General features: G+C 35.1%; 1 protein-coding gene across 1 annotated transcript in view; it reads right to left on the reverse strand.

Annotated features, from left to right (window-relative positions):
• Nucleotides 1–250: 250 nt before the first annotated feature.
• LOC129224961 (transmembrane protein 64-like) overlaps nt 251–27,201 on the reverse strand; it is a 33,991-nt gene continuing 7,040 nt past the window's right edge. Inside the window, exons 2-3 of the mRNA XM_054859507.1 lie at nt 15,533–15,691; nt 251–555 (exon numbers count right to left, since the gene is read on the reverse strand). Of these exons, the coding sequence (XP_054715482.1) occupies nt 337–555; nt 15,533–15,691 (378 nt within the window). The 3' untranslated portion in view covers nt 251–336. The remainder of the gene's footprint in view (nt 556–15,532; nt 15,692–27,201) is intronic.

Raw genomic sequence — 27,201 nt, forward strand, 5'->3', positions numbered from 1 at the left:
ATTCCAATAGGTTTAATAACATAATCCCCCCCCCCTCCTTCAAAAATAGTTCTATAGAGTTACCAGAAAAGCTTTTGCATGAGATAAGAAATTCACAATAAAGTAAGCTGCATTACTTCCAGCAGAAAAAAATATTTCATCGTCTGAATGGCATGCATAAATAAAGTATTAACATCACTTTGAAGTATCAGGTTAGTGATAAGAAGCAACTTTGGCAACTCTTTTGCAAAAATTACGTCACAAACTCAAATTCCACGCCGTCGAAAAATTTCACTGCATGCGCATTCTACATCTATTTTGCCTCGTTGGGCTTAAATGCATAAAAAATTATTGCTCTTAAATTCTATGAAGAAGACAAATACGAGCTGATTTGTTGCCGGAACAGGCATAAGGCAGTTTTTTAGAAATGTAGTTGAAGTTGAAGTCGGAATTCTTCGGAGATGAGACGCTCTTGCTCCCGATAATGATTTCCTCCAGGTCGCCTTTCATGGATTTGCTGAGCTCCTGTCTAGCTCGTTTCAGAATGTAAGCTAATAGAGCAACACTCAAAACAATCTAAAATTTAAAAAGAAAGAAAGAAAATTATAGCAGACACAATAAACTAAAAAACGTTCTTCAAATATATTCCTTTAAATATCTTTGATTTTTGAAATTCTTAAGTTAAATACGATTTAATCTAAATTAAATACCATTCCAAAAATATACAGAAATAATAACTGGTGCAAGGAATATCCAAGCTGAAAGAAATAGTTTTAAAAAAATGAAAAAGAAAGAAAGATAAATTCACATTTCAAGAGCTTGGATACGCCACCTAGCAAAGATCTAAGAAGTCAGCCAAAGGGGCAAAACATTTCTACGCGCGAACAAAGCAAATGTCTCATTGGATAGGTAAAAGTGGGTGTGGGTGGGTCATTGCGTTACCTCTTTCAGCAGCCATCGCCCATTTAAAAAAATGGGGAGCAGGGTTAACACAAGAACGGATAAGAACTAAGGAAAATAGAAAATCGTTATCTAGATGAGTGATGAAGAAGGAATGATTGATACAACTTTCTATTAACTTCAAAAACAGCAAAATATTTTCAAGCAGCGAAAATTTTATTGCACCCAGAAAACACCTGACATCAACGAATTCAATTGCAAAAAGATAGGAGCTTTTCCATTCCAAGTGAAAAAGTAAATCCTTGACAGAAAAAAAAAAAAGTGATGTGGAGAAAATAAGTTAAACTTTAAAGCAGCACCATATTCTTTACTGTCAAAAGAATAAATCATACAATAAATAAGAAATGTATTATTTGTTAATTATATAGGGTCTGGTGGGGGAAAGTGGTCAATGGGGCAAAGTGGTCATAATTCAAATAAATGGCTATACCTTAAAAATAAATGTTCGAATGAATGTGAAAATTTTATTTTAGAGTAGTGCAGTTAGAAACTACATTTTGAATACAAAATTTTACAACTGGCAAAATTTTATTTGGTAAAAAAAAATATTTTGAGTGATTATGATTTTTTTAAAAATATAAACACCTTTTTTAACTTCCTTGGGAAATTTTGTTTGTTAGAATTATGAACAGATTGATTGCACAGGAAGCTTCCTACATGTCTCAAGAACTCATACTCATTAGCAGTTAGCTGAATCTCTTTTGAATAATTTTTTAGAACAATTTTAGTAAGATGGGGTAAAGTGGTCATAATATTAGGCTTAACGAATATTGTTCTTTTAAAATCACTTAATCTTTAAGTATAAGGCAGGTATCAATTAAATATTAATTTCACTTAATATGTATTGTTTTTACAGTAAACAAGGTTAAATATACTCGTGTAGGCACGTATATATACGTATTCACATAAATGCACCAATAAACACGTATTTGGGTATCTCGTAGTATTTTTTATCTATACAGATATACATTCGACTATACACGTATATACCCGCTTATACTCGTACATATACGAACACTTATATACTCAAGTAGACACGACGTATATACACGTACATACTCGAGCTGATACTTACATACTAGCATATGATATACATGCATGCAGGGTGAGTTTAAACTCTTGGGCAAATTTTTAAAAGGTGTTAGAGAGGAGAATAAGAAGGAAGAATCATAAGAAACATATGGCCACAAACTAAACGCTGACGCGCTACATGCACGCAAAGCCAGAAACTAATGAATGCAAAACAGGTCACAAATTTATTACAAAAAAGACAATTTTACACAACGACTTAAGAAAGTTTTAAAGTCATTGATGAAACTTGCGGCCGGCATCTGTAATACATGCGTCGTAATCACTCTGTTGCAATTACGAGACTCTTGAAAAACTTTCATCAGTCGCTGCGCCTTTGTTGCGATGCGTGTATTAGAGCTACTACAGGCCTTACTTTTTAACAACTGTCTAAATATTTCTTAAAAACTAAAATGTCGGGTAAAATCATCTTTGTGTAACAAATTTGTGACCTGTTTTCATTCCATCGATTTCTGGCTTTGCGTGCATGTAGCGCGTCAACGACCATAAGTTCCTTACGATTCTTTGCTTCTCATCCTCCTCTTTCACACCACTTAGATTTTGCCCAAGATCTTGGATTCACTATGTAAGCATACATGTATATTAGCGGATATACTCGTAGATATACGTGGATACATGTACTGATGTTTACACGTAAATGTACGTATATACGTCTAACAAGTATATAATCGTGTTTACACGTAAGCATACGTATATACTCTTGCTTCCACACATATATATATATATATACGTGAGTAGGCACGCACCAAACACGCACTGGATATATCCACGAATTAACTCGTGTATACCCGTATATGTATGTAAGTACACTACTGGCCGTTAAAATTGCTACACCAAGAAGGAATAATCTGAATGAAACAAAATTTTGCACACGTGATGGCAACATTGACACTAGAAAACGATTACAAAATGAAAGCAAAATGATCATTTATTACTGGAAAAATCTCACATGAATGGAGGTTTAAGTACCCTGTTGCGCCACCTCTAGTTGGAATTTAAGAACCGATACGGTCGAGCATTGAGGTACAGCAGTTTCGTACGATGTCTTACGTCTTCTCGTACCACAGTTGCTGTAAACGCGCCACTAATTTGATCAAATTTACAGGCTGTCCAATTTACCGTCTCAAGTGATCCCAGATATGCTCAATTTGTGACAAGTCACAAATCGCAGACCAGAGCATCACGCAGAGCAGAGAAAGTGATAATGCGGAAGAGGAAATCCCTTTACACACTTGCTGTGTTTGACCGAGCATTGTCATGTTAAAAAATGGTTCCTGGGAGCCCCGTCGTGAGTGCTAACACGTATGAGTTTGATCGAATGAGTGGCACGTTTACAGCAACTGTGGTACGAGATGACGCAGGATATCGTAGGAGACTGTTATGTCTCAATGCCCGATTGTTTCGCTTCAAGTACATCGTACATTCACGCTAGAGGTGGCTTAACAGGGTACTTAAACCTCCATTTATTCGAGATTTTTTCAACCATAAATGATGAATTTGCTTTAATTTTGTAATCACTTTCTAATGTCAATTTTATTATCACGTATGTAAAATTTAGCTTCATTCTGGCAATTTCTTCTTGGTGTAGCAATTTTAATGGCCAGTAGTGTATCTATGTACACTTATATATGCGTATATACGTCGACTATACACGTATATACTCAGAAACTCAGGTATGCACATATATACTCGAGATACATGTGCAAACACGCAAATGATGTTCGTTTTGCGCGTATGTACTCGCATATACACGTGACTCGTATATACTCGTGTAGACACGTATACACTCCTGTAGGCAATCACGGATACATGCTTATACGCTCGTGTATACACGAATATACTTGAGTAGGCACATGTATGCATGTATCTGATGTATACATGCATTCATATATGAACATGTTTACTCTTGTTTAAACGACACGTATATACTCGTGCATACCCGCATATACTCGTATATGTACTTGTAACTATAAAAATAACCAAAATATACAAATAATAGGGTTATTTGTAACAGTTTTGTAGCTGTTTTTAACTATGACCACTTTACCCCATGCTATGACCACTTTCCCCCACCCCATGGGGTAAAGTGGTCATAAATACAAAGGGAAATGAAAATGTTATAAAACTACTTAAATCAATATTTTTTTTCCTGAAATTCAATGTACGTGTTCTTTAATAATGCAATGTAAAATAATAACAAAAAAAGTTGAAGTATTTAAAGAATTTATTGTATTTATTATCCACGTAAGTTGAAAACCTACGATTTTATGACCACTTTACCCCACCAGACCCTACCGAATAAATATCTAAGGAATTTTATAAAAAAAAAAGTCAAATAGAAGAAAAAATACACACACACACAAAAGAAAAAAAAAGACAGTTGAGTTTTGACACAGTTATTTTTATCATCAATTCTGTGGCAGAATAAATGAAATTATTTTAATTGCAGATTAGTTTCAACTTTAGCTAAGTAAAAAAGTAGTACTATAGTTTCTTAATTCAAGTTAGAAAGATGCATTAAAACAGTAGCCCTTAATTATTTATTTTCCAAACAAACATTTTTTTTTTTTTTTTTTTTGAGAACATGTATTAAACCTAATTTTCAGTAATTCTATTAACAACCTAAATCCACCATGGCATCCTGTAAATTTGCTTTTGTAATGTTTCTATATGCCCTGTCAATTTGTTTACTTCACTATGTTCTTCTTGATGCGGAGAAAGCAGAGATACAGCACACGAAGATTTTAAAAATTGGCAACAAGTACGAGAAGACAGCACATACATACAAAACTATTTCTGCCTCAAAAATCCTTTTCCTTTCATGTGAAAAAATATCAATTAGTTTTGTTTTTGCTTTTTTTTTTTCTTTTTCCTTCTTTCTTAGTAATAATGGAACTCTTTTTATTGAACCCTAAAACAAGGTTTCTGAAAACGTGATTTTTCCAGACATTTTTTCAACCACAAAAAAAATCCTTTTTATTTGAAAAAAGCAGAAATTATAGTTTTGATACAGTCTTTTAAAAAGAAAGGTAATTAAACTTCGTCTTTTTCCAATTTCGAAATAACGTTTCTAAAATGAGTAACAAATTTTTCAGAACAATGTTTTACACAAAATATCTTTCTTCCCATTTTCCCTTTCCTGTTCCCTTTTATATCCTACTAGTGGTACCCGCACGGCTTTGCCCGTAGTAGAAAATTAAAAGTTTTTTGGTTCTCCTGTATATTTACTAATAATATATGGTGAATTTCTCGTCAATTGGCTTGCCCATGTTACGGTTCCACGTTATGATAACTTGGTAATTTACTCGTCCATCTTATGATAATTTTGCTCGGAAAATGTTCTTAAAATTGGCATAGAAAAAGAACAAAATCGAATTTTCGAAAAATCGCTTCGAGGTGCACACCCCCTGCTATAAACTAATTCTGTGGCAAATTTCATGAAAATCGGCCGGATGGTCTATGCGCGTCACAGAGATCCGGACAGAGAGACTTTTAGCTTTATTATTAGTAAAGATTTTCAAAGCAACGCTTCTAAAATTGAATAACAAATTCGTCAGAGTAAATTTCTAATACAAAAACAAATCTGTCAAAATAAATTTCTGCCAAAAAAAATCCTAACCATATGGGAAAAATACAAATTAAGCTAAAGTTTTTTAAGGGGATACGGGATACATTTTGAAAAAAAAAATTATTAAACAGTTTAGAGTTTTGAATTTTTTTTACAATGATTCAACATTTATTTATTAAACAAAATTATAACATAAATATTTTTTAAAAAAATTTTTTTACTTAAATTTAATTAATTTCCTTTTAAAAAATGGGGTTGCTTGAAATTGCTAAAACTCAAAATATTCTTGGTCAGCCTTCATTTTTATCCAAAAAAGTACGCACAAATATCAAAACTTTTATTTTTATTCAGTGATTTAAAAAATATTAATTCAATAAAAAATAGAAAATATTTGAAGAAAAATTTCAAAAAATTCAAAGATACTTCTAAAAAAAATCACATTTTTTGAAGTAAATATTTTTTTTTCCCTAATAAAAATTAAAGTAAGTTCGAAAAAGATATGCTCCAAATTTTATGACTCTATTTTTATCAGTTCTTGACTTACAAGAGTTTGAATGCCAAAAAAAAAAAAAAATGGGGAAAAATTGCATCATGGAGAAAAACGCGTTTAAAGTTTTAAATTAAATACACAGTCCAGTCACATTAATGTGACCATCTGTCAAAAGCCAGAATAACCACCTTTCGCAGAGCGGACTGCTGCGAGACGTGCAGGAAGAGAGTCACTTAGGTCCCTGAAGGTGTTCTCTGGGATGTTGAGTCATGCCGACTCTAATGCCGTGGCCAGCTGCGCTAGATTACGCGGTTGAGGATCCATGGCGCGAACAACTCGATCGAGACAGTCCCACAGATGCTCGATTGGGTTTAAGTCAGGTGAGTTTGCTGGCCAGGGGAAGACGGTAAACTCATCCTGGTGCTCTTAGAACCACGCACGTACACTGGCAGCTGTATGGCAACTCGCATTGTCCTGCTGGAAGATGCCATCATCCTGAGGAAAAACAATGCGCATGTAGGGGTGGACATGGTCCGCAAGGACAGATGCGTACTTGTATTGATCCATTGTGCCTTCCACAATGATCAGTGAACCCAGAGAATGCCAGGAAAACATTCCCCAGACCATAATGCTCCCGCCTCCAGCTTGGACCGTTCCGGCAATGGTTGCAGGGTGGTTCCTTTCAGAGGTTTCACGCCTTATACGCCAACGTCCATCTCAACGCGATTCATCTGAAAACGCTACCTGTCGCCACTCAGTGGACGTCCAGCTGCTGTAATGGCGTGCAAATTCTAGCCTTCGTCGTCGATGAACAGCAGTCAGCTTAGGTGCACGAACCAGGCGTCTGCTTCGGTGGCCCAGACGCAGCAATGTTCGTTGAATAGTAGTTTGGGAGACACTTTTGGTAGCCCCTTGGTTCATTTTGGTGGTCAGTTGCCCAACGGTAGCCCGTCTATCTGCCCGAACGCATCTCCGCAACCGTCGTTCGCCTCTGTCATCTATGGCCCATGTTGCACCACATTTGCCACGTCGCTGATTTTGGACAGTCCCATTTTGCCATGCACGGTGCACTTTTACCACGGCGGCACGCGAACAGTTCACAAACTCAGCCGTTTCGGAAATGCTTCCACCCTTGGCCCGAAAGCCAATGATCATGCCCTTTTGGACGTAGGATAAATCACTTCGTTTCTGCATTACGCCAACGATTGAAATGTTTTCCGATACAGATACAGATACAGATCGGGAGGTTGCGTCGCGCCAGAACAATTGTTCTTTTACGCGGGATGATGGATTTGCATGTTGAAGGAGTTGGCATGAAGAATGGTGTGATCTGAAAAGAGAGAAAGCAGGGGAAAGGGAGAGAAGGGGGGGCAGCCGAAAGAGCCGACGCAAGGGAGCGGGGCTAGTGGCTGGGTGACTCAGCAGGAACATGGCTGCGAGGAGAGTTGCAGACACCTCTGACGTTGAACGGCGGGCAGGGTTTGAGCGAAAGGCTGATGTGGGTGGTGGGAGCTTCATCGTTGCTGGGGGTTTTCTCCGGCAGGTTGACTGGGAGAGGATGCTGTTTAGGAGGCTCCTCATTGGTCTGCTTGTTGGGTAAGGTGCTCACGGCAGTCTTGATAGGTTTGTCGTCGCCTGGAGGGCGTGGCTTGGGCCGACGGGGACAATCACGTGAAAGGGCGAAATGCTCTCCTGAGCAATTCCTGCATTTTGGCGGGTCCGTCTTCGAGGCAGGGCAGGCTCGGCTGTCGTGGTCCCCAGCGCATCTAACACAAGATGGCGGGAGGTTACAGGAGGCTGCTTTGTGTCCGAAACGCTGGCAGCGGTAGCATTGGATGACGAGTCCCTTCCTAGACTTGGGCAGCTCCGTCCTTACTCGATAAACTGAGATGGACCTCAGGTCGTGGATGGAAGAGTTCTTCGTGGTCCTCGGGAGAAACACCAGGAAGAGTGGGAGGGGGGCAAAATTCAAGTCTTTTCCTCGGGTGAATTGTATGATTTTGTCCGGGGAAAACCCCTGGTCCTTGAGGTCGGCTTCTAAGTCCTCGGTGGGAAAGTCTGCTGGGAGGCCTCTTATGACGATCTTAATCGGGCGTTCAGCAAGCGTCCTATCTGAGTAGTTTGGCAGGTTATGATCTTGTAAATATTTCTTCACTGCTTTAAAATCTTCGTCATTTTCAGGGTAGATTTTTATGGCGTCTCTGACAACTGAGGCTTTGATTTTCACTGCAGCTTCCTTCTGGATTTCCTTTAGGAGGGCTGTGGGTTTTTCCGCCCCGACGATGGAGATCGTGGGGCGAGGAGTTGGAATGGGTCTCCTGACCGCTTGGGCGAAGGATGGTCTTGCGGGCGTGGACCGAAGAAGCTCAGTTGGGTGGGGAATCTGGGCTTTCCTTTCTTTGGAGAGCGTCTCTTCAAGCAGGGTGATGAGTTTCTCTTGGCAGTAAATCAGGTTGTTCATCAATTCTGGAAATCGGAAATCAGTATAGAGTTCCTCCGGGATATCGCTCTTCATCTTTTGCAAGGTGGTTGCCATGGCTTTTAATTTATCGAGGTCTTTACACTCTGAAATTTCCAAGAATACGTTCCCATCCTCATATGAATAATGTGAATAGAGCTTGTTGAAGAAATCCGTGTCGGAGAGGTCCATGTTGTGGTTTGAATTGTCGTCATCGGAAAGAGAGGAGCGATTTCCCCCCGGGGCGGTTTCGTTGACGGGAAACCCGCCGGCCCTGACAAGGGCCACTACGCCGCTGTCCTGGGTTCCTTCGTCCTTCCCCTTCTTTTTCACCTTGGGCTTCATCGTAGAGCGCGTCCGATCAGCTCGGGCGCCAGGTGTGGAATGAAATGTTTTCCGAAGCCCTCACACACCCTTTATATACGCTCAACTGCACTGTGCTGCCACCTGCCTTCTGTGATTGGTTATTTAACTCTGACGTGGAAAGTACGTGGTGGTCACATTAACAGGGGTAGAAGTGATCGACTTGTCGCATATAAGACATTTTCCACAAGAAATATAGGACAAATATAGGACACATTATATGAATAATTTCCCTATGAAAAAAGAAATAATACATATTTATTATTTAGTAATTCTTACCAATGATTTCGTTTAAAAAAAAAAAACCCTCAAACAAAATTATAGCTTACACCTGAAATGACTTTCCTGTGGTTGAAAGAGTAATTTTGAAAAAACAGTGTACTTTATAGACAAAAAAAAAAAAAAAGAAACGAACAAAGTGAAATCTATTGATGATTATTGCAGCAACTCACAAGTTTTGCAGAGATAGAAGTGTCACAAACATAGTTTATATTAATAAACAAATAAAAACCGTCTTTGTGTTGAGAACTAACAGGAAATAACCAATGCTTTGTAGTATAAATATACAGATATTTTGTGCTAAAAAATTTCACAAAAAGAAAAGATTGCAAAAAGAATATTGAAACATTCCGATCAGAAAATGCACTGAACACAAAAAATATACCAGCGAAAACGAAAACCCGCTGAAAAACAAAACAAACGGCTGTTGCCAAACGCAAAATTCTAAAACCGACTTCAGACTTCGTTCTCGAAACTCCACCCACTAGTGACGTCATATTGCTGTAGCCAATGAGAGAAGATGCTTGTGGCAGGATTTAGTCAGTTGCGTTTTTTAATTTGAAATTCGTTTGCCCACGTACTTTCGACAAAATCCGAACTCAGTTTATTTACTCTTGTTTTAAAGAAATAAATTGGATAAAAAACAGGAATATAGGAAATATAGGACATTTTCCAAAAATATAGGAAATATAGGATGATTTTGATGCTTTTTTTTTGTTTGAAAATATAGGATATATAGGACCATTTCGACCCCAGCATTAATGTGACTGGACTGTGTATAAGATTAGTTAAATGAATGCAACAAAAATAACCATATTTTTCGTTCTAATTAAGATAGAAACAATATTCAAACGTCCTTTTAAGCAGAAAAAAAGAAAAGTTTTTTTTAATTATTAAAAAAAATTGCAAAATTTGACGATTTTTGTGTCTCGGACTCCCTCAAAGAGAAATATTTATGACCTTTTTTTTTATCCAGCATAAAAACAACATTTAAAAAATGAAGTTTCAGAACTATATTTTCTACTATTGAAAAAAAAAGAAAAAAAATCTGACTGTTCTAAATGATTGTTCATAAAACAGCACTTGAAACACACACGAATACATATTTTTTCAAAAAGTAATAAACCTATTTTTCTACTTTTCGGTGCTAATCGGTAAACTCAAAAAAAAAAAAAAAAAAAAATTCCAATTGTTGGGCTTTTACAATGGAAGCCCAACCAACGGCATGAAAAAATCCTAACCAGATGGGAAAAATACAAATTATGCTAATACGTTTTAAAGAGAAATATTTATGAACCTTTTTTATCCAACATATAAAAACAACGTTTTAAAAATGAACGAAGTTTCAGAGCTACTTCCTACCATTAAAAAAAAAAACTTTTGACTACTCTAAATGATTGTATATAAAATAGCCCTTGAAACACACACGAATGCATTTTTATCAGAAAGTAATAAATCTATTTTTCTACCTTTCGGGGCTAATCGGTACAGAACTGATAAGTTATCTGCAAGCGTTTGTGAACCATTGTTATCGGTAAATGATTCATGACGATACTCAAATTTTTGGTACTGCTCCAAGACGAGACGTATATTTTCTGTTTCCTTCCCCAATCTAAATCCTAATAATTTGTACTGAATTGTTCCAAATTTAGTTCACCTGATGAGAACAACGTATCCTACCTAAAATTAAGTTCTTAAATCATCCTTGGCAGGATGCTTAAACACAGGAAAACTTCTTAATTAAAAGAAGCAAAAATAGGATTGTCTTTAAAAGCGCTCACAAAAGAAGAAAGCACAACAATCGTTTCAATGGCGCTTTGCGACTGTTTAATTTTTTTCCTTGACGAAAATCGAAAAACAAACGAAAACTTGAATTCGTTTCAGAGAAATTAAAGTTTTCGAAATAAAGGATCTCATTTGTAAATTCATTGAAATTTCAGTCTATTCCAGGAAAAAAATCAGTTAACTTTTTTAAGGGATTTTATTCATTTTAAATATCATACAAGCATCATTCGGAATCATGTGACCTTGTTTTTTTGAGCAATCACGATTGCTTATTGCTTTCATTTGACTGTCCTTGACGTTACGGTTCCTTTTTCAGCTTGGACCAGGGCTGCAGCACCACCGTCCACCGGCGGCGGCGCGGCTGGTCCTGAGCACTGTCCACCGGAATCCACTTTTGCTGGGCGGTGGCGTCCATGTCCTACACACGCATGCTCATATACACTCCCCTACGTGCGCACGCCTTTACACACATACACACGCCTACGTGCACACACGTAAGCCTACACACAAAACTATATACACGTAAGCACCCAGGAGGAGGGACATGCTTGGGCGGGGGAGCCATTTCTAGAAACAATAACTCTAACCAGTAGAGTTTTGTCGCAACTCGTGATTGCGAAAAACATAATTTGAATTCAAAGTTTCGGAATTCAAATTAGAGTTAATTTTTATTTATTTATTTATTTATTTATTTATTTTTTTTTTTTTTTTTTTTTTTGGAGCAATCACGATTGCTTATTGCTTTCATTTGACTGTCCTTGACGTTACGGTTCCTTTTTCAGCTTGGACCAGGGCTGCAGCACCACCGTCCACTGGCGGCGGCGCGGCTGGTCCTGAGCATTGTCCACCGGAATCCACTTTTGCTGGGCGGTGGCGTCCATTTCCTACACACGCATGGTCATATACACTGCCCTACGTGTGCACGCCTTTACACACATACACACGCCTACGTGCACACACGTAAGCCTTACACACACAACTATACACACGTAACCACCTAGGAGGAGGGACATGCTTGGGGGGGAGCCGTTTCTAGAAACAATAACTCTAATCAGTAGGATCTTGTCGCAACTCGTGATTGCGAAAAACATAATTTGAATTCAAAGTTTCGGAATTCAAATTAGAATTAATTGGGGGAAGTAGGTCACAGATTTTACTTTTTTTTTTTTTTTTTGACTACAGCCTTTTGAAAAAAATAAAAAAGGTACCAAAAGTTGAATGTTCGAAAAAAAGGAAGGATTTTCAGAAACTAGATGTATATAAGTAGATATGAAAATTCAAAAACTTTACTTAGTAGCAAGTGGCCAGAAGACAATTTTAATGTAGTTTGACACTAAGCTAAAAAGTTGAGGGCAGAAAAGTATTGACGCTAAGGTTTCGGCCAGTAAATCGGCTAGGATTGCAGTCCTGTTTTCAAATAATAATAATTTAAAAAATCATGGAAACAGTGGCAACCAAAAACTAAAATGTGACAACATAACTAAATCAAAAGCGTTTTCTGAACATCTGCCAGAAAATTAAATTTCAAATTTTCAGGTCCACCTTCACACATATAATTCCAGGGAACACCTTTTTTTTTCCAAATGCCTGTAAAACCTGTGAAATTCAAAAGTGGAAACTCTCCTTTTCAGGGATGTAGTACTCAATGGCACCGATCAACAGTAAAAAAACTCAAACTTTAATTGGCTATGTTAGAAAAAAAAAATGTTTACGTATTTTATTTTTTTTAATTATTTTTCTAAAGGCAGCAACAAGAAAGATTGAAAACATATTTCCAAATGGTGCATTTTATTTTGAAGAAAAAAAAATCTGGTCTTCCAAATAAAAATAAATTCGCATCAAAATATTGTACATCATTTCAAAGAAAAAGAACTTTCAAAATTTTGTCGAAAATTGCAAGTGAGAAATGACGCTCAATTTCAATGCGAATTTCAGCTTACACACTAAATGCAATATTAAAAAAAAAAAACGTTGCACTCTAATATTATTGGGGGGGAGGGGGGAATCACCTGAACCATCAAACAAAAAGTCTCGTGCGTCTCGAATTTACAGCCTTGTGCAAATTAATTGAAACAAAATATTTTTTCCATTAATTTAAAAATCATTTCAGGTTTACCAATAAAACTAAAATGTGTAAAAATATTTATGGGATTAATAAATCCTTTACCTGACATCAATTTACACCAATCAGAGGGGTGCTGAGAGCGCATGTGCAGGACTTTGAAATTTTTGCAGGAAGATGAAAGCCGCAGCTATGATCGCATCGGTTGAGATTTCACTGTCGTCAACAATGGATGAGATACCACGAAAGCGTACAAAGATTGTTACTCTTTCCGAACGCTTAAGAGAGATTTCAAAGGTCGTTGGCGTTAGTATTGCAACTGTGAGCCATATTATAAAACAAAATAGAGAAACAGGATCCATGTTTCCAAAGCGGAGAGAGAAATGTCGCCGAAAATCGAAATTAACACCAAGAGATGACTCTTTTCTAATTATGCTAAGTTAAAAAGACCCTCGAAAGACTAGCGCAGTATTTAATAGAAGTTCAAAAGAGAATGGAATAAATATTAACTCATCTACTGTTCGGAGACGCCTCATTGCAGCCTGTCGGTCGATGAAGAAACAACTTCTGAACCAACGAATGAAGAAAAAGGGCTACTAGTGGGAGTTAAAATATAAGAATTGGACTGTTGAATATTGGAGGAAAGTACTATTCTCTCAGCGACGAAAGTAATTTCTTTGTCCTAGGTCAAAGAATTCAATGCGTGCAGACATCTCCAGGCGAAAGAACATGAACCATGTTGTAAAACACCCTCAAAAGAAAATGTTTTGGTGTTGTTTGGGTTACGATGGGTTGGTTCTTTGCAGCCTGTTTAAGGTATGATGTGTTCTGAGCAATACATTACCATTCTGGAAAAAAAAAGTTTTACCAGAGTTGTAAAAACGATACCCAGATGGAATGGGGATTTTCCAGCAGGATTTAGACCGTTTCCATTCTCCCAAAACGGTCAAGAAATTCATGTCTGAGAACCAAATTGAGACATTGGAATGGCCTGGGAACTTTCCTGATATCAAGCCAATTGAAAATCTTTGGAATATATGCAAAAATCGTCTATTGCATACGGACTGTTCAACTATGAAGGGGCCAATTATTGTTTTAATTCATGTTCGAGACAAGGACTCAAATATTATAAATGATTGAAAAAAAAATGGTGGACCTAATGCCGAATCGTGTTCAAATGTTAGTAAAAAGTCCTGGGCATCATATTAGACAGTAAAAATTTTTGAGTTTATATAAATTTAAATAAAATATCATATTATCTTAGTTTTCTCAATTTTTCGAGCTTGTTTCAATTAATTTGCACAAGGGTGTAAATTCACCACCGTTTTCAACTTGATCACATGACACAGACGACATCTGAAGCAGTGAGAAGCAAAGGGATGTAATTGCAAAATTAAAACTTTGGAGATAACCAGTACAAATGGTATAGGTGAACCGCTCCTCTCTCTGTCTTAGCGCAAGTGATAGTACTAGCAGCCCTGGTTGGTAGGTGCTGTTTTAGAAAAATGATTTAGAATGATTTAGGAAAAAAAATCAATGAAAGTCTACCTAGGACCAGTGGCGCAGCCAGAAAACTTTTTTGTTTTCAAGATTGGAAATTGTTGCTTTCTTTCGCATTCATTTATAATGAAAAAATATTCAATGTATTTAAAAAACGAAATTCCATGAATTAGTAACAATTCATTTATAACACTCGCTTAAAAATAATTAATAATTCGTGTATTGATATCACTATGACTTTAAAACAAAGAAAGTGCGGAAAAGTACAGTTTATATTAATCATTAGTTTTACTTAATCTTATATTGACTTTTTGAACATTTAAAACCTTTCTTCAAATACATCAATGTCTTTAAGAATGTAAGTGGTAGGGGTGTGCTCATCATAAAATACTACTTGGTATTTGTGACTGCTCCCCGATCATTAAAAGCAGTAAGATACGATGTCTTGTTAAACCAATGTCGCTCGGAAAAGTTTAATACTTTTATTTAATACGTCATCCCTTTCTACATATTCAACAAACTATGGGATGACGTATGTGAAAATTTACAAACAACCCACATGGGTAATATTCAATTTTGATGTATCGTCGCCTCAATGCAACAGTAAGACATCTAATCCCAGGAATAACACTAAGATATCCTGCTGTTGCTCTGAGGCGACGATATACAGAAGAAAATAGTTAAAAGTTAAAGTTAAAGTACTGCTTTTTCGTAGGTTTGTGCGGAGGAAATGAATGTGTTGGAGTTCTGGGAGGGTTTTTAACCTTAAAAAACCTCCCATGGCTGCGCCACTGCCTAGAACGTTTTCTTTAAACGCGTTTTATTCAAAACTTGAAAATATCCACTTACATCCTTTGCTTCTCACTGCCTCATCTGATTGGTGAATAGAATGCGATTTCGTCGGGACTAGTCGAAAACGACATCCAAAATTTTGCGAAACGCCCTGAATAAATCATGTTTCCCTAAATTAATAATCACAGGCCCAAATGACACACTTACCTGTATTATAAGCATCCCATAACCTACAGCAGTGTTCTCATCAACCAAAACTTCTTCCATGGACCGAACCTTCGTGCCAAGGTACACGCTGATTATTTGCGTGGGGAAAAGTCCCAAGGCTGAAGCACCAACATAACGCCAAAGGCACACTGGACTGATCTAAAATAAAGAAACAGAAATTTTACATTTTGACACCTAATGGGGTTGCTTCCGAAATTTTTAAAGTATTTTTTTCTGAAAGAGCATGCTTACAAACAAAGGATCTGACCAGCTTTAAATAAGTTGACTAAGTTTAATATTTTTAAAAAAGTAGTTTAATCGGTGCGCTTTCATTGCTTACGCTTCTGTCGATGACATCGCAAATGATGAAATGCCATTCACAGAGCGCAATATATTTAATTTGCTTCTTGATTATCATAACGTGGAAACGTGGTAGACAGATGCGCCAAAGTACATCAATTTGACGTCATAAAGACCAAGCCTTATTTTTGAAATCGGACATTTTAAAAAATTAATTAAAAATTAAGCGTTGGGATGATGAAAGTTTTTTTTTCCTCACTTTATTTTTATTTTTTTTTTTTTTTTTGCTTCCTCTATCAATTTTAGTGACTAAAAGTAGTATTTTTGACTGAAGGAACTAACTCCATTGTAATGCGCTTAGTGTTCATAAAAATTATACGTTTCGCAGGCAAAGAGAGATACGTGTTTCAATTTTTCTAATCATTGAAAATGAGTTTTAATATAATTTTTGCGCTTCGGAACAAATTTTTTAGTTCAAGAATACGTTTACGTCAATATCAGTACGAGTGTTGTTTGGTTTAAGTCACAGGTTAACCGAAGTCGTTTAAAAAAAAACCATGTGGGTTTTTTCAAAAATGTTTTTCTTTTTTTAATTTCATTGTTTTCCCCCAAAAGTTTTCATAAATTTTACAGAAAACTTGCAAAGAGTAAAATCTTATTAATGCAAAGTAACTAGCAAAGCTTTATTGAAAAATTACAGATTTAATAAATTTAAAAACTTATATTTTTTAAGGTAATGCAAGTTTGCTAAAGACTTTATATTTATTTTTTTTTCTTTTCTTTTTTTTTAAATCTATGCAGCTTATCTATTAGGTACATAAATATACAAGTCATACCAACTAAGTTTTTTCTAAAATTACAAGGAAAAAAATCCAAGTAGCTCTTTTATAATTTTTATTTATCATTATTTTTCAGTCTTATGCATTACAAAATAGTCCAAAAATCATAACTTTTATTTTCGAGGTGGACCGTGCAAAGCCGGGCGACGCAGCTAATCTTTAAATAAAATATGTGTTGATCTTTTGATTTTTAAAGTTGTATAATATCCATCAGACTTATGATTCATTTGTAGATACTACAATATACTTTCTATGTTTTAAAATGCGGCGTGAGTTTAATTTTACTTTTATTTTTTTATTTATAATAGATAGCTATGATTATTAGGAAATTAATTTGCAAGAATTTATTCTTGGTTATTTGTAATTAATAATGTCTGAACTATCACAGTAAATTATTTCTTTGATTATTTATACCAAGATCCATTTACGTATTGTATTTTTTATAATAGTTAAAGATTTTCAAACACCGAGATTTTCTCCGATAGAAATATCTAAGTATCAGGAAATGAAATTACAAGATTTTACTCTTAATTATTTAATTAACTACGAATAAACTATGTACAAATATAAATATTAAGCATTCCTTTCAATTAAATCATAAAACCTTCGTGATCTTGAAAAAAATTGCTTTTCTTACAAATAGTAATAAAAACCAAATAAACTCGGTTTAAACCATAAAATCTGGTTTTTATACCAACCCTGGTAGAACGTCGAATTTCTGAACTTCAGCAAACTGAACTAACTATCCAAATATACTTTCCCTCTCGTTTTTACCAGGACTGGAGAGTCGGAGTTGGACTGATTTTGAGATAAAGATGTCGGAGTTGAGAGTCGAAGGTTTAGATTTTCAAGAGTCGGAGTCGGTCATTTTCCCTCAAAGTCCGCAACTTTGCCTGTGCTTGCGGAGTCGGCGTCAGACTGAATTTGGGTCTAAAATGTCGGAGTTGAAGGCTCTAAAACTCCTGGAGTCTAATTCAGATGTCAGAGTCGGTCATTTTTCCTCCGACTCCACAGCTCTGGTTTTTGCGACTAAGCAAGCAAATTCGGTAACATTCCCCAATGTATAAAAGAATAAGAACATGGCGGAAGGAGAGAAATCAAGGTCAAGACAACATGGATAAAATGTAAAGAAGCATTGCACACACAACATTTTTTTTTTCTTTTTAAATCTTCCTATCTAAAAAGTTTTAAGAGAACTTTAAGATAAAAACATTAAAAATGTTTTTGCGGTTATTGATTTTAGACTCCGTAAAACGCGTAAACTGCCAATTGGCACAAGGCTGTGAAAACAATGAATGTGGAAAATACCAATTCAAATGATACAGAGATCAAAAGTACTTGGCAGAGTTGTTATTATATTCCTATTAGCTGCGGTTTTAACGATCTAATTAGGTTAACAACGGTCAAGGACAAATTGTTGAGATCTCTGGCAGTAACCGGAAAAAATTTCGACTTCCAAAATATAACAACATTCAATCGCTTTTCCAGGTAATAAACAATGACTTTCAACATTCATTGTCATCTAATGAAACTATAACATCATCACTCTTCGGTAGCTAAATTGCAATTTGTAGTTTAATGTATTTCATTGAAATTAATACTCGAAATTATTCAGTTTCAAGTTTTATGAAATTATTTCATAGTTATCATTTTAAATACTAAAAAATCGCCCGTCAAGGTATGACGGGTGAAAATTGCTTCCACATTTGAACGAGGCAATAGCCTGCTTGGTGATAGTTTGATAGTTGAAATTTTAACCCTAACTCTAGTGGATTAACGCTAAACTCCAGTAGATAGCGTTCATTGTTGACCACTTTTTCGTTTCTTCATTCTCCAAAAATGAGTCTTACCCATTGAGCTGTCTTACTAGTAAAACAGTTAAGATACCGGATTATGTTCAGCCTCGTCAAAATAAAGCATTTCCCTGCATGTCAAACATTACCAAAAAATATTTTCAAGTTATCATGCCGTGGAGCGAGTTTCATTGTTGGTGACGTCAAGAGCGTTTCTCGGAGACTCGTTCCTTCGCTATTATTTATATGAGGATTCTTTTTCCAATTTATATATTCTATTTGATTTTCCATATTTCGCTATGAAACTCGGGTAAGTCTGAAAAGCAACTCCAGTACAGGCAAAAGAGGAGTTGTTTTTGCTTCCTGTGGATAAGGTGCTATAATAATTAAGAAAAAAAAATTCTAATGGAAGTGGACCAATTTTCGCATAAACGCATGCAAGTATGCATGAAGATAATATTTTAGTTTAAAATACAACGCAAATAAATATCTTAAATTTAGCAAAAATATTTTGTTAAGAACCAAAGTCACTAATTTTAAAAGAAATAATTAGGGATGCGACGAATATCATATTTTGACGAATACCAAATATTTTGTTAAAACTATAACCTAACATTCAGCCGAATATCGAATATTTGGTTTTAGAACATTTTAAACTAACTGTAGACCATCGTTATACGCGGGGGTTACGTTCCACGGAAATGCCGCGAAATCAAAACCGCGCTTTTTAGACTTAACAGTAGTGTTAAATAGGGGTTAGGATCCATAAACGAAAACAAATACTTCGCTCTAGTGATAGATAAATAAATATAGTAAGTTTAACGTATAATTATTCCGATACATATGCACAATGTGCATAAAAAACGGGAATTATCTTAGTGTGTTTTTAAAAAGAGCAGATTATGATATTGTTTTGGCAGTTTTTAATCAGTCAATTCGCAATAACTCGAATCTAAAAAAACCGACGAAAAACTTCGATTTATCGGAAGTTCGACTTACCGCTAGTTTTGTTTTCTGACATTTTAAAAGAAAAACCATCGAATAATTTAATTAATATGCCTAACAGATAATAATTCTAACAGATATAATTACAGAACTTAAAAGTTTTTAAGCCTAATATGCACAGTTTAATCGAAAATACTGAGAGAAAAAACTCAAAAGTATGGTTTTGATTTCGATATTGCTGGAACCACTTGAATAGAGCTGATTCTACTTCAGGAAAGGTGCACATCTTCATTCGTTTCAAATTTGGATTCATGGATTCTACCGCTTTAGAAGTTTCTCTTTTTCTTTTAATATCACTGACAGTGTACTTGCTTAGACATCTTTAACAGTAAAGAAAACTCACTCTGTCTCTCAGGAACTTATCAGCAAATGATCGAACTAAAGAATGAAGGGGAATGCAGCTTAACTTAGGTCAGCCTTTGAATAAAGGTACAGTCGACTTGACAGCTTAAAAGCAAATTCGTAGCCCAGCAGCATGTTTAAGTGTAAGCAGTACAATTAAACGAAACAAAACAATTTTACTCGTTTCCGAACGTGTAACTCCTTTATCGCACATTGGCTCAACAGGTGCTCTTCTTGCTTTAGAGGTCTTTTGTACAGGAATTGCAAGTAAAGGTAAATTGATTTTTCTCTGATAGTCACTCGTTTCTTTCTTTTTTTTCGTTCTTTTGAAATAAATTTCGAGGCATCTTTAAAAAAACCTCGAGTTAAAGGAAGTTAACTTCGAGATATTGAGAATAATTAGCATGGAATTAAAGACAAAAGGGTCGGGACTTGATAAAACTTCGAGTTATAGTAATATTCGAGTTATCGCGAATTGACTGTATTTTTCTTCGTAGTTCTTTGTGGGGCATTAACGCATCCATGTCACTCGCGTCATTTCCATGACGTTATCTTCCTTCACTAACAAACCAACATCTACAGACCATTTGCCATTGTCAAGGAATGGCTCAAAATTTTCAATGTGAAAGTTTTTGGTTGAATGTCATCGATGCCCGCAGCCTCGTTCGTTTTCTTCTCCTTCGTTACCTCTAAAAACTCTTCTTCCAGTGAGCTCTGAATTGCGTGAGCTTAAAAACTTCGCTTCTGGAAAGAGCTTTGGAATTAATCGAAAAAAATTGTCTCCAATGGCCCAAGCTCGCTTATTAGCACGCTAAAATGCAGTTTATTACGTGTCATCTGCAATCTCGGGAGTTTCGATTTTGAAAAAGGAGAAAATTTCATTTGTTTGCATTGCCGCATCCGCATAAAATCAAAACTCATCCGCGTAGTAAAATAAAGGTGTCAAATCTTAAAGCGCGTATAATCAAATCCGCGTAAAATGAGGATCTACTCACTGTATTACTACTCACTGTACTTAACATTCATTTAACATCCTAAATTTATCAACAAAAAGTGAATTATTTATTTAAAATAAATAAAAAATACAATAAATCATTTCAAAAGCAAAAGGCAACGAATAATAAATGGCTAATCTTCTTTACTAATAATAAAGCTGAAAGTCTCTCTGTCCGGATGTCTGTGACGCGCATAGCGCCTAGACCGTTCGGCCGATTTTCATGAAATTTGGCACAAAGTTAGTTTGTAGCATGGGGGTGTGCACCTCGAAGCGATTTTTCGAAAATTCGATGTGGTTCTTTTTTATTCCAATTTTAAGAAAAAAACTATCATAAATTACGAAATTATCATAATGTGGAACCGTAACATGGGCACAAGCCAATTGGCGAGATGCGAAATTATCATAACGTGGAACTGTAACGTCGGTACAAGCCAATTGGCGAGAAAATCCACTATACATTATTTGTAAATATACAGGCAAACCAAAAGACCTTTAATTTTTCTATTACAGGCGAAGCCGTGCGGGTGCCACTAGTTTTAAATAGTGGTGAAATGATAACTTTTCTTCTTCTTCTTTTTTAGCTGCATATTTTATTTTAAAAAAACGCAGTTACTTACGCCTTAAAAACTTACGAACACTTAATATTATGAGGGATTTTTTTTCTTACTGTTTCATATTTAAATGAATTAGTAATGTATTCTAACACAACATTTAAGAAAAATTGAAAAGCAACAAAATTTAAATCTAACATCTGGTTGATTTCTCATTATCTTATATTTAAATTTTTGAAACAATTTTGTACTCCCACTATTCTATAATTTCCATTCATAGTGGGAAAAAATGTTTGTTTACCAGGTGTCGAGTATTTAAATTTGTTTGCTATTCGGATTCGGTTTGTCTGCCGAATAGGGATAATGTACGGAATGCAAACCGAATATTTGGTGTATCCCTACAAATTATATTTTTAAAAAACATAGTACATTTGTTTTCGAACAACCCCCCATTACAGAACCTCTTTCATTACAACGACCGATTGTTATTTTAGAAACTCAATGTTAATTTACCGCCGTCCATCATACGTCCAAACTGAACCACTCGTTCATTCAAATACTACGTCCAAAATAAGTTTCAATTTATTTCCAACTTTACAGGAAATGAATCCAAAAACAAACATTTGATATATTTAATAGCAAAAAGAAAAATAATCTATCGAAAAGAAATTAGAGTGAAACCCCGATTTTAAGTCCCCCGAATCAACGTTTTCCCCGGATTTCACGTGTTTTTCATCAAGTTCCAGTTTTTCCTATTCTAATAACATTAATTTGACGCGGATAGAAAGTTTGTCATTTATGAATTTCCCGCATTTTACGTTTTCCCTGAAAATTAAAAAAAGCAGAAAAAGTGTTATAAAATAAGCAATATGTTTTCTTTTGTGCTTTTTTAAAGCTAATCCACGTTGCTGAAAGAAAATATGTGAAAATAGAAATGCTACTGTTCCATCCGTAGCCGACCTTTTGGTCTATTCGTTATCCCAATGATGATGAACAAGAAAAACTGGAAGCACAGCCGTCTCTTCTTTCAATATTGCATTAAAAGATTTCAAACACAGTAAAAAACTTTTCTTTTCATAAAAACCAAGAAAAAAATTTGCAAAATGTTTCAATCAAAGATACTGCATTCACTTTGAACTCAACGACTAAAAAACAATCCACTGTTACGGACTAATTTCAAATTTAATGCCCGGATTCGCAACTAAATGTGTTAAAATGATCTTAAATAGTACAGTAAACCTTCGTTTTACGCGGGGGTTACGTTCAACGGAAATGCCGCGTAAATTGAGACCTAATACTAGTGTTAAAATAGGAGTTTGGTTCCGTAGATAACGAAATGCTTCATTCTAGTGATGACTAGGACTCGACCGATGCATCGGCCTGGCCGATGCATCGGCGCCGATGGTTCAAAGATTTAGCCATCGGCATCGGCATCGGCGGCCGATGCAAACTTGCAGGAAACATCGGCCCATCGGCCTTAAAATACACCGAAAAGCCGATGGAATTGGCCGATGTTTTTGAAAAAAAAAGGACCTTTGCTGTTTTACTTTTTAATACAAAGTCAAGGAGTTATTGTTTTCATATAAAATTGTTTACTTAAATTTCAGTATGAATTTCTATTTTAGTTTTTAGTCACCCCTGAAAGAGTTCTTAATACTGTATTCCGGTACCAAACAAGTTAATTATTGCGTTGTTTCCTGCAGCTGGATGTACTTATATCTCTCTCATAAGTCATAACTCAAAAATGGTAAGCTGTAGAAGGTTTCGCATGTGGGGTGTGCGTACGTTCCAGTTGTGCACTTCCCTTTTTGTTTTCCATCGATTGTTCTGAAAAGCCTGTTTACTCATTTTTTGTAGCTATTAATTACTTTTTTCAATGCAAAACTAATATATCGTCTCAGACTGACAATCATTTGGTGATATATTGTCGAATTGGAGACTATGGAAACAAATATGAGATAACGAAACCGGTTTTTGTGTCATTTTGTTAAATTTGCCGTTGAACCGACGGTAATTTTTAATTTTTCGATATTTATAATATGAATCACAGTAATGCAGTCTTTTCTGTATCGCTTCGGCGGAGCTGCAAGTTCGAGGCCCGTCGAAATACATTTTGGGGCTTTATTTCTCTATCACAGAAATTGTAAAACATTTATCATAAACATTATTGTAACTCCTACGGTGCCCCTATGATTATGGGGCCTCTCGCGCAATTGCAACATTTGCTATATAATAAATCCGCCACTGCACGTCAAAACAAACTCGGGTGCAAGTTTTATTCTGCCTCATATTTATGATTATTTTGAACTCTATTTTTTACGACTATTTTTTGAATTTCCGAGAACACTTGCGTGCCCCTCCTCCCACTCCCTGAATTTCTGAAATTAAACTCTATTCGTACTTCTGAGTTGTTTAAAACTACCACCATTCATAAAATTAGAGATTTTGTTTTCAAACTTTATCTATTGTTTAGGAAGAATTTAGAGCATTAATGTAATGAATTGATTAAAGACGTTTTGGATGGTGACATAATTCCGAAATCAAAGAGACTTTTGAATTTTTTCTTCGGAAGTGCTGAAGTAGATTCAGAAACTAATATATTCTAAAAAAATAAGGCTGAAGTTGCGGCCGAAGTGTGAGTTGCTCCAAAATCAAAGGGTGACCCCCCCCCCCCCCCAACCCTTTCTCGTCGTTTCAAACATTTCTTAAATATTTATCGATTATTTATTTTGGTCAAGAAATGTCATTTTGCGTATTTCTCATACATGTTGCACCTATATTTCGTAATGCGCCATCTTTTTTGCATCATTAATAGCGATCGATTTTTTTTTCTATTGTAAGTAACTATTTTTATTTATTTATATAAAATCAATGAATAAGTTAAATTTCGTTTTTTATAGAAAAGTTTCAAGGATTTTCTATTATGCAATTTTTTAAATTTCAGAAAATTATTGTAAAATTGAAAAATTTTATATGAACTTGTTTGTAAAGCTTCATAAAAAATTAAACAATCAAATTGTTCAATATTATGTGCGCAAACATCAGATCAAGTAGTATATGTATTCATTCCAGTTATTAACTTGATGTAAACATTGAGTTGATTTATTGTAGTTGCGTTTTAAGAACCTCACTCTTTTCATGGCTATTTCTTTTTTCAGCAAAATTTATGTCACTGTTATAGCTTTTAAGAAAAATGCAAACTTTTCTCTTCATAAATTTTAAATAAGTATAAAAATATTTCTATTATGATTTAATATTGTAATTTATCTGTTACACTTTTAATTTGATGACTAAAAAATGTGCCACTCTTTCCACTTTAATTGCGTAATTTGTTGACGGTTTCATTATTAATTTTTTTTTTTTCTTTTTTTGAATGATTAAACAACTGAATTTAATATTTTTTAACTATGTTTAGTGTACTTAAATCCATACATTATTACAATATTACTGAAATCTTAGTTATATATGTTCAATTAAAAAAAATAAATAAAAAAATCAATTGGTTATTAAACAATCTCTTTGTTTTTCTTCCTCTTTTTTTTTTTTCCTTTCGTTCTATTTTTTTTTTTTTTTTTTTTTTTTTTTTTTTTTTTTTTTTTTTTTTTTTTTTGGCTGTTGTTCTTTCTCTTTCATCATACAGCAGTCAAAAAAGGAGAAGCATAACTACACCCTATACAGATTGTACGTAGTACGATCCAAAAGTTCGGGGACAAGCTGTATAAAACCTTATCCAGAATAGTTCACATTACCGAAGCACATCCACCTTCAAAAGGTCACCTTGAGGGACTATGTACTTCGGCCAGTGTTCATATAACGTTTGGAATCACTCCTGGAAGCCATTTTTCGCTACCTGCTATGATGCAGCTTTATCTTCTCTGACGGAAGAAAGCGGCGTCTATGCAAATGTTTTTTTTTTTTTTTTGCTGGGAACAGGTAAAAGTCACACGGAGCTAAGTTCGACGAAACGTTATGTTATTTGTTTGTCATATCAGAGTATTGACCAATCGAACCGTGAATTCTGAACATGAAAGTCGCCTTCTTCCCCGCGATGAAGTTAAAGCAGCAGGCAAGAGGCCTTACAGGAGGTTGCGAAAAAAATGTCTTCCAGGAGTGCTTTTAAAAGCTATATGAACGTTGGCAGAAATGCATAGTCGTTTAAGGTGACTATTTTGTAGATAGATATGCTTCGGTAATGTGACCTATTCAGGGTAACGATTTATGCAAATTGTCTTCGAACTTTTAGATCATACTACGTACGTGTGAGTTTTCAACTTACTATTTCATAAAGTTTTTGAGTGACGCAAGTTAACGCGCATGAAGACATCACAAGAGAATTTGCGATAATTAACTGAGGAGGTGTTCTAAATGGATATTTCGGTCATATGTTCGGTCTATATGTTCTTAAGTATATATGCGTGTAGAGATGTGCCGAAAAAACTTGTGAAGTTTAAATTGGGTGATCGTAAAATAGAAATTTAGGTCAAAATCTGATTTTTTTTTGTGATTACGATTTCTTATTCACAGAGAGGAAGTAAATTTAAATGAGTCAATGATCCTTTAAATCCCTGATAATGTTATCAATTTTTATTTATTTATTTATTTATTTATTTTTGCCATCGGCCAACGGCATCGGCCATCGGCCATCGGCCATCGGCAATCGGCCATTGGCAATCGGCCATTTGGAGGAAAACAATCGGCCATCGGCCATCGGCCCTCTTTGACTAATCGGCCAACAATCGGCATCGGCCCATCGGCCAAAATATGCCATCGGTCGAGCCCTAGTGATGACTAATTGTATAATAAGTTGAATGTGTAAAAGGAGGTGGGGCACGTTGGTCCGTTTTTCACTTATCATTTTTTATCTCATCAAAAAATTTAATGAGCAGTTTGATTTTCCACAATCAATTTCACTAAACACTTCTCAACACCACAGATTTTTTTTTTTTTTTTTGGAAGTGTTGAATTGATAAACTTTTTCTGTATTAATTTTTTAACAGAACCTCCTAAAGTGAACCAACGTGCCCACGAGTGGGGTACGATGGTCCGCCTGGTGGGGCACGTTGGACCGCATAGCTCAAACAACATTTGTTATAATTTTAGTGATAAATACTATCAAACGTTGTTAACGTTATTCTCTGTTGTGTGTAGAGTGAAAAATATAAAGTTTAAAGATCAATATAACATACTAAAATTTTAATTGATAAATCATCTTTGTTATAAAACAGCAATAAGCATTTACCATTAGTACACAATTGCTTTTTAAAAATCAAAAGAAAAATCAATTATTAAATATTCATGAGACAATTAATGCAGATTGAAGTTAACTAAAAGATGTGTTAAATGATATCTGGGTATAAAAGTGCTACTTCTTGAGCTTTGGAAGTAGCACTTTCATTGGACTGGGTTTTGGAAGGATAAGTCATATGTTACTTTTATGCTAAGTTACATCAATATTTGCTGGGGGGGGGAGCTCTTTTTTTCTGCATTGCATTGCATGAAACAAGTATAAAAAGAAAAGAATCCTGTTATACATACTAATACCATATATTTCAAAGAAAAGGTACAATGAATTTGACAGCTTTAAGTAAGCATATGTTTGTGTTCTACAATCAAAATTAGATAATCTTTAGTAAAAGTATATTTTTGTATTCCTTTAATCAATTATTTGTTTTACTTTGTTTCTATCTAGAATGCTTGCTTAGCAAAAAAAAAAATATTTAAGACAGGAACTTTATTATAGCATGTATTGCATATTTTACTCTTAGAAAACAATTGTCTGAAAAAAAATGTAGAATGTTTGAAACATAAATAATAAAAAAGTGCAGATATAAAATAAATTTTT

The sequence above is a fragment of the Uloborus diversus genome, chromosome 6, assembly GCF_026930045.1.
Source record: "Uloborus diversus isolate 005 chromosome 6, Udiv.v.3.1, whole genome shotgun sequence".
NCBI lineage: Eukaryota > Metazoa > Arthropoda > Arachnida > Araneae > Uloboridae > Uloborus > Uloborus diversus.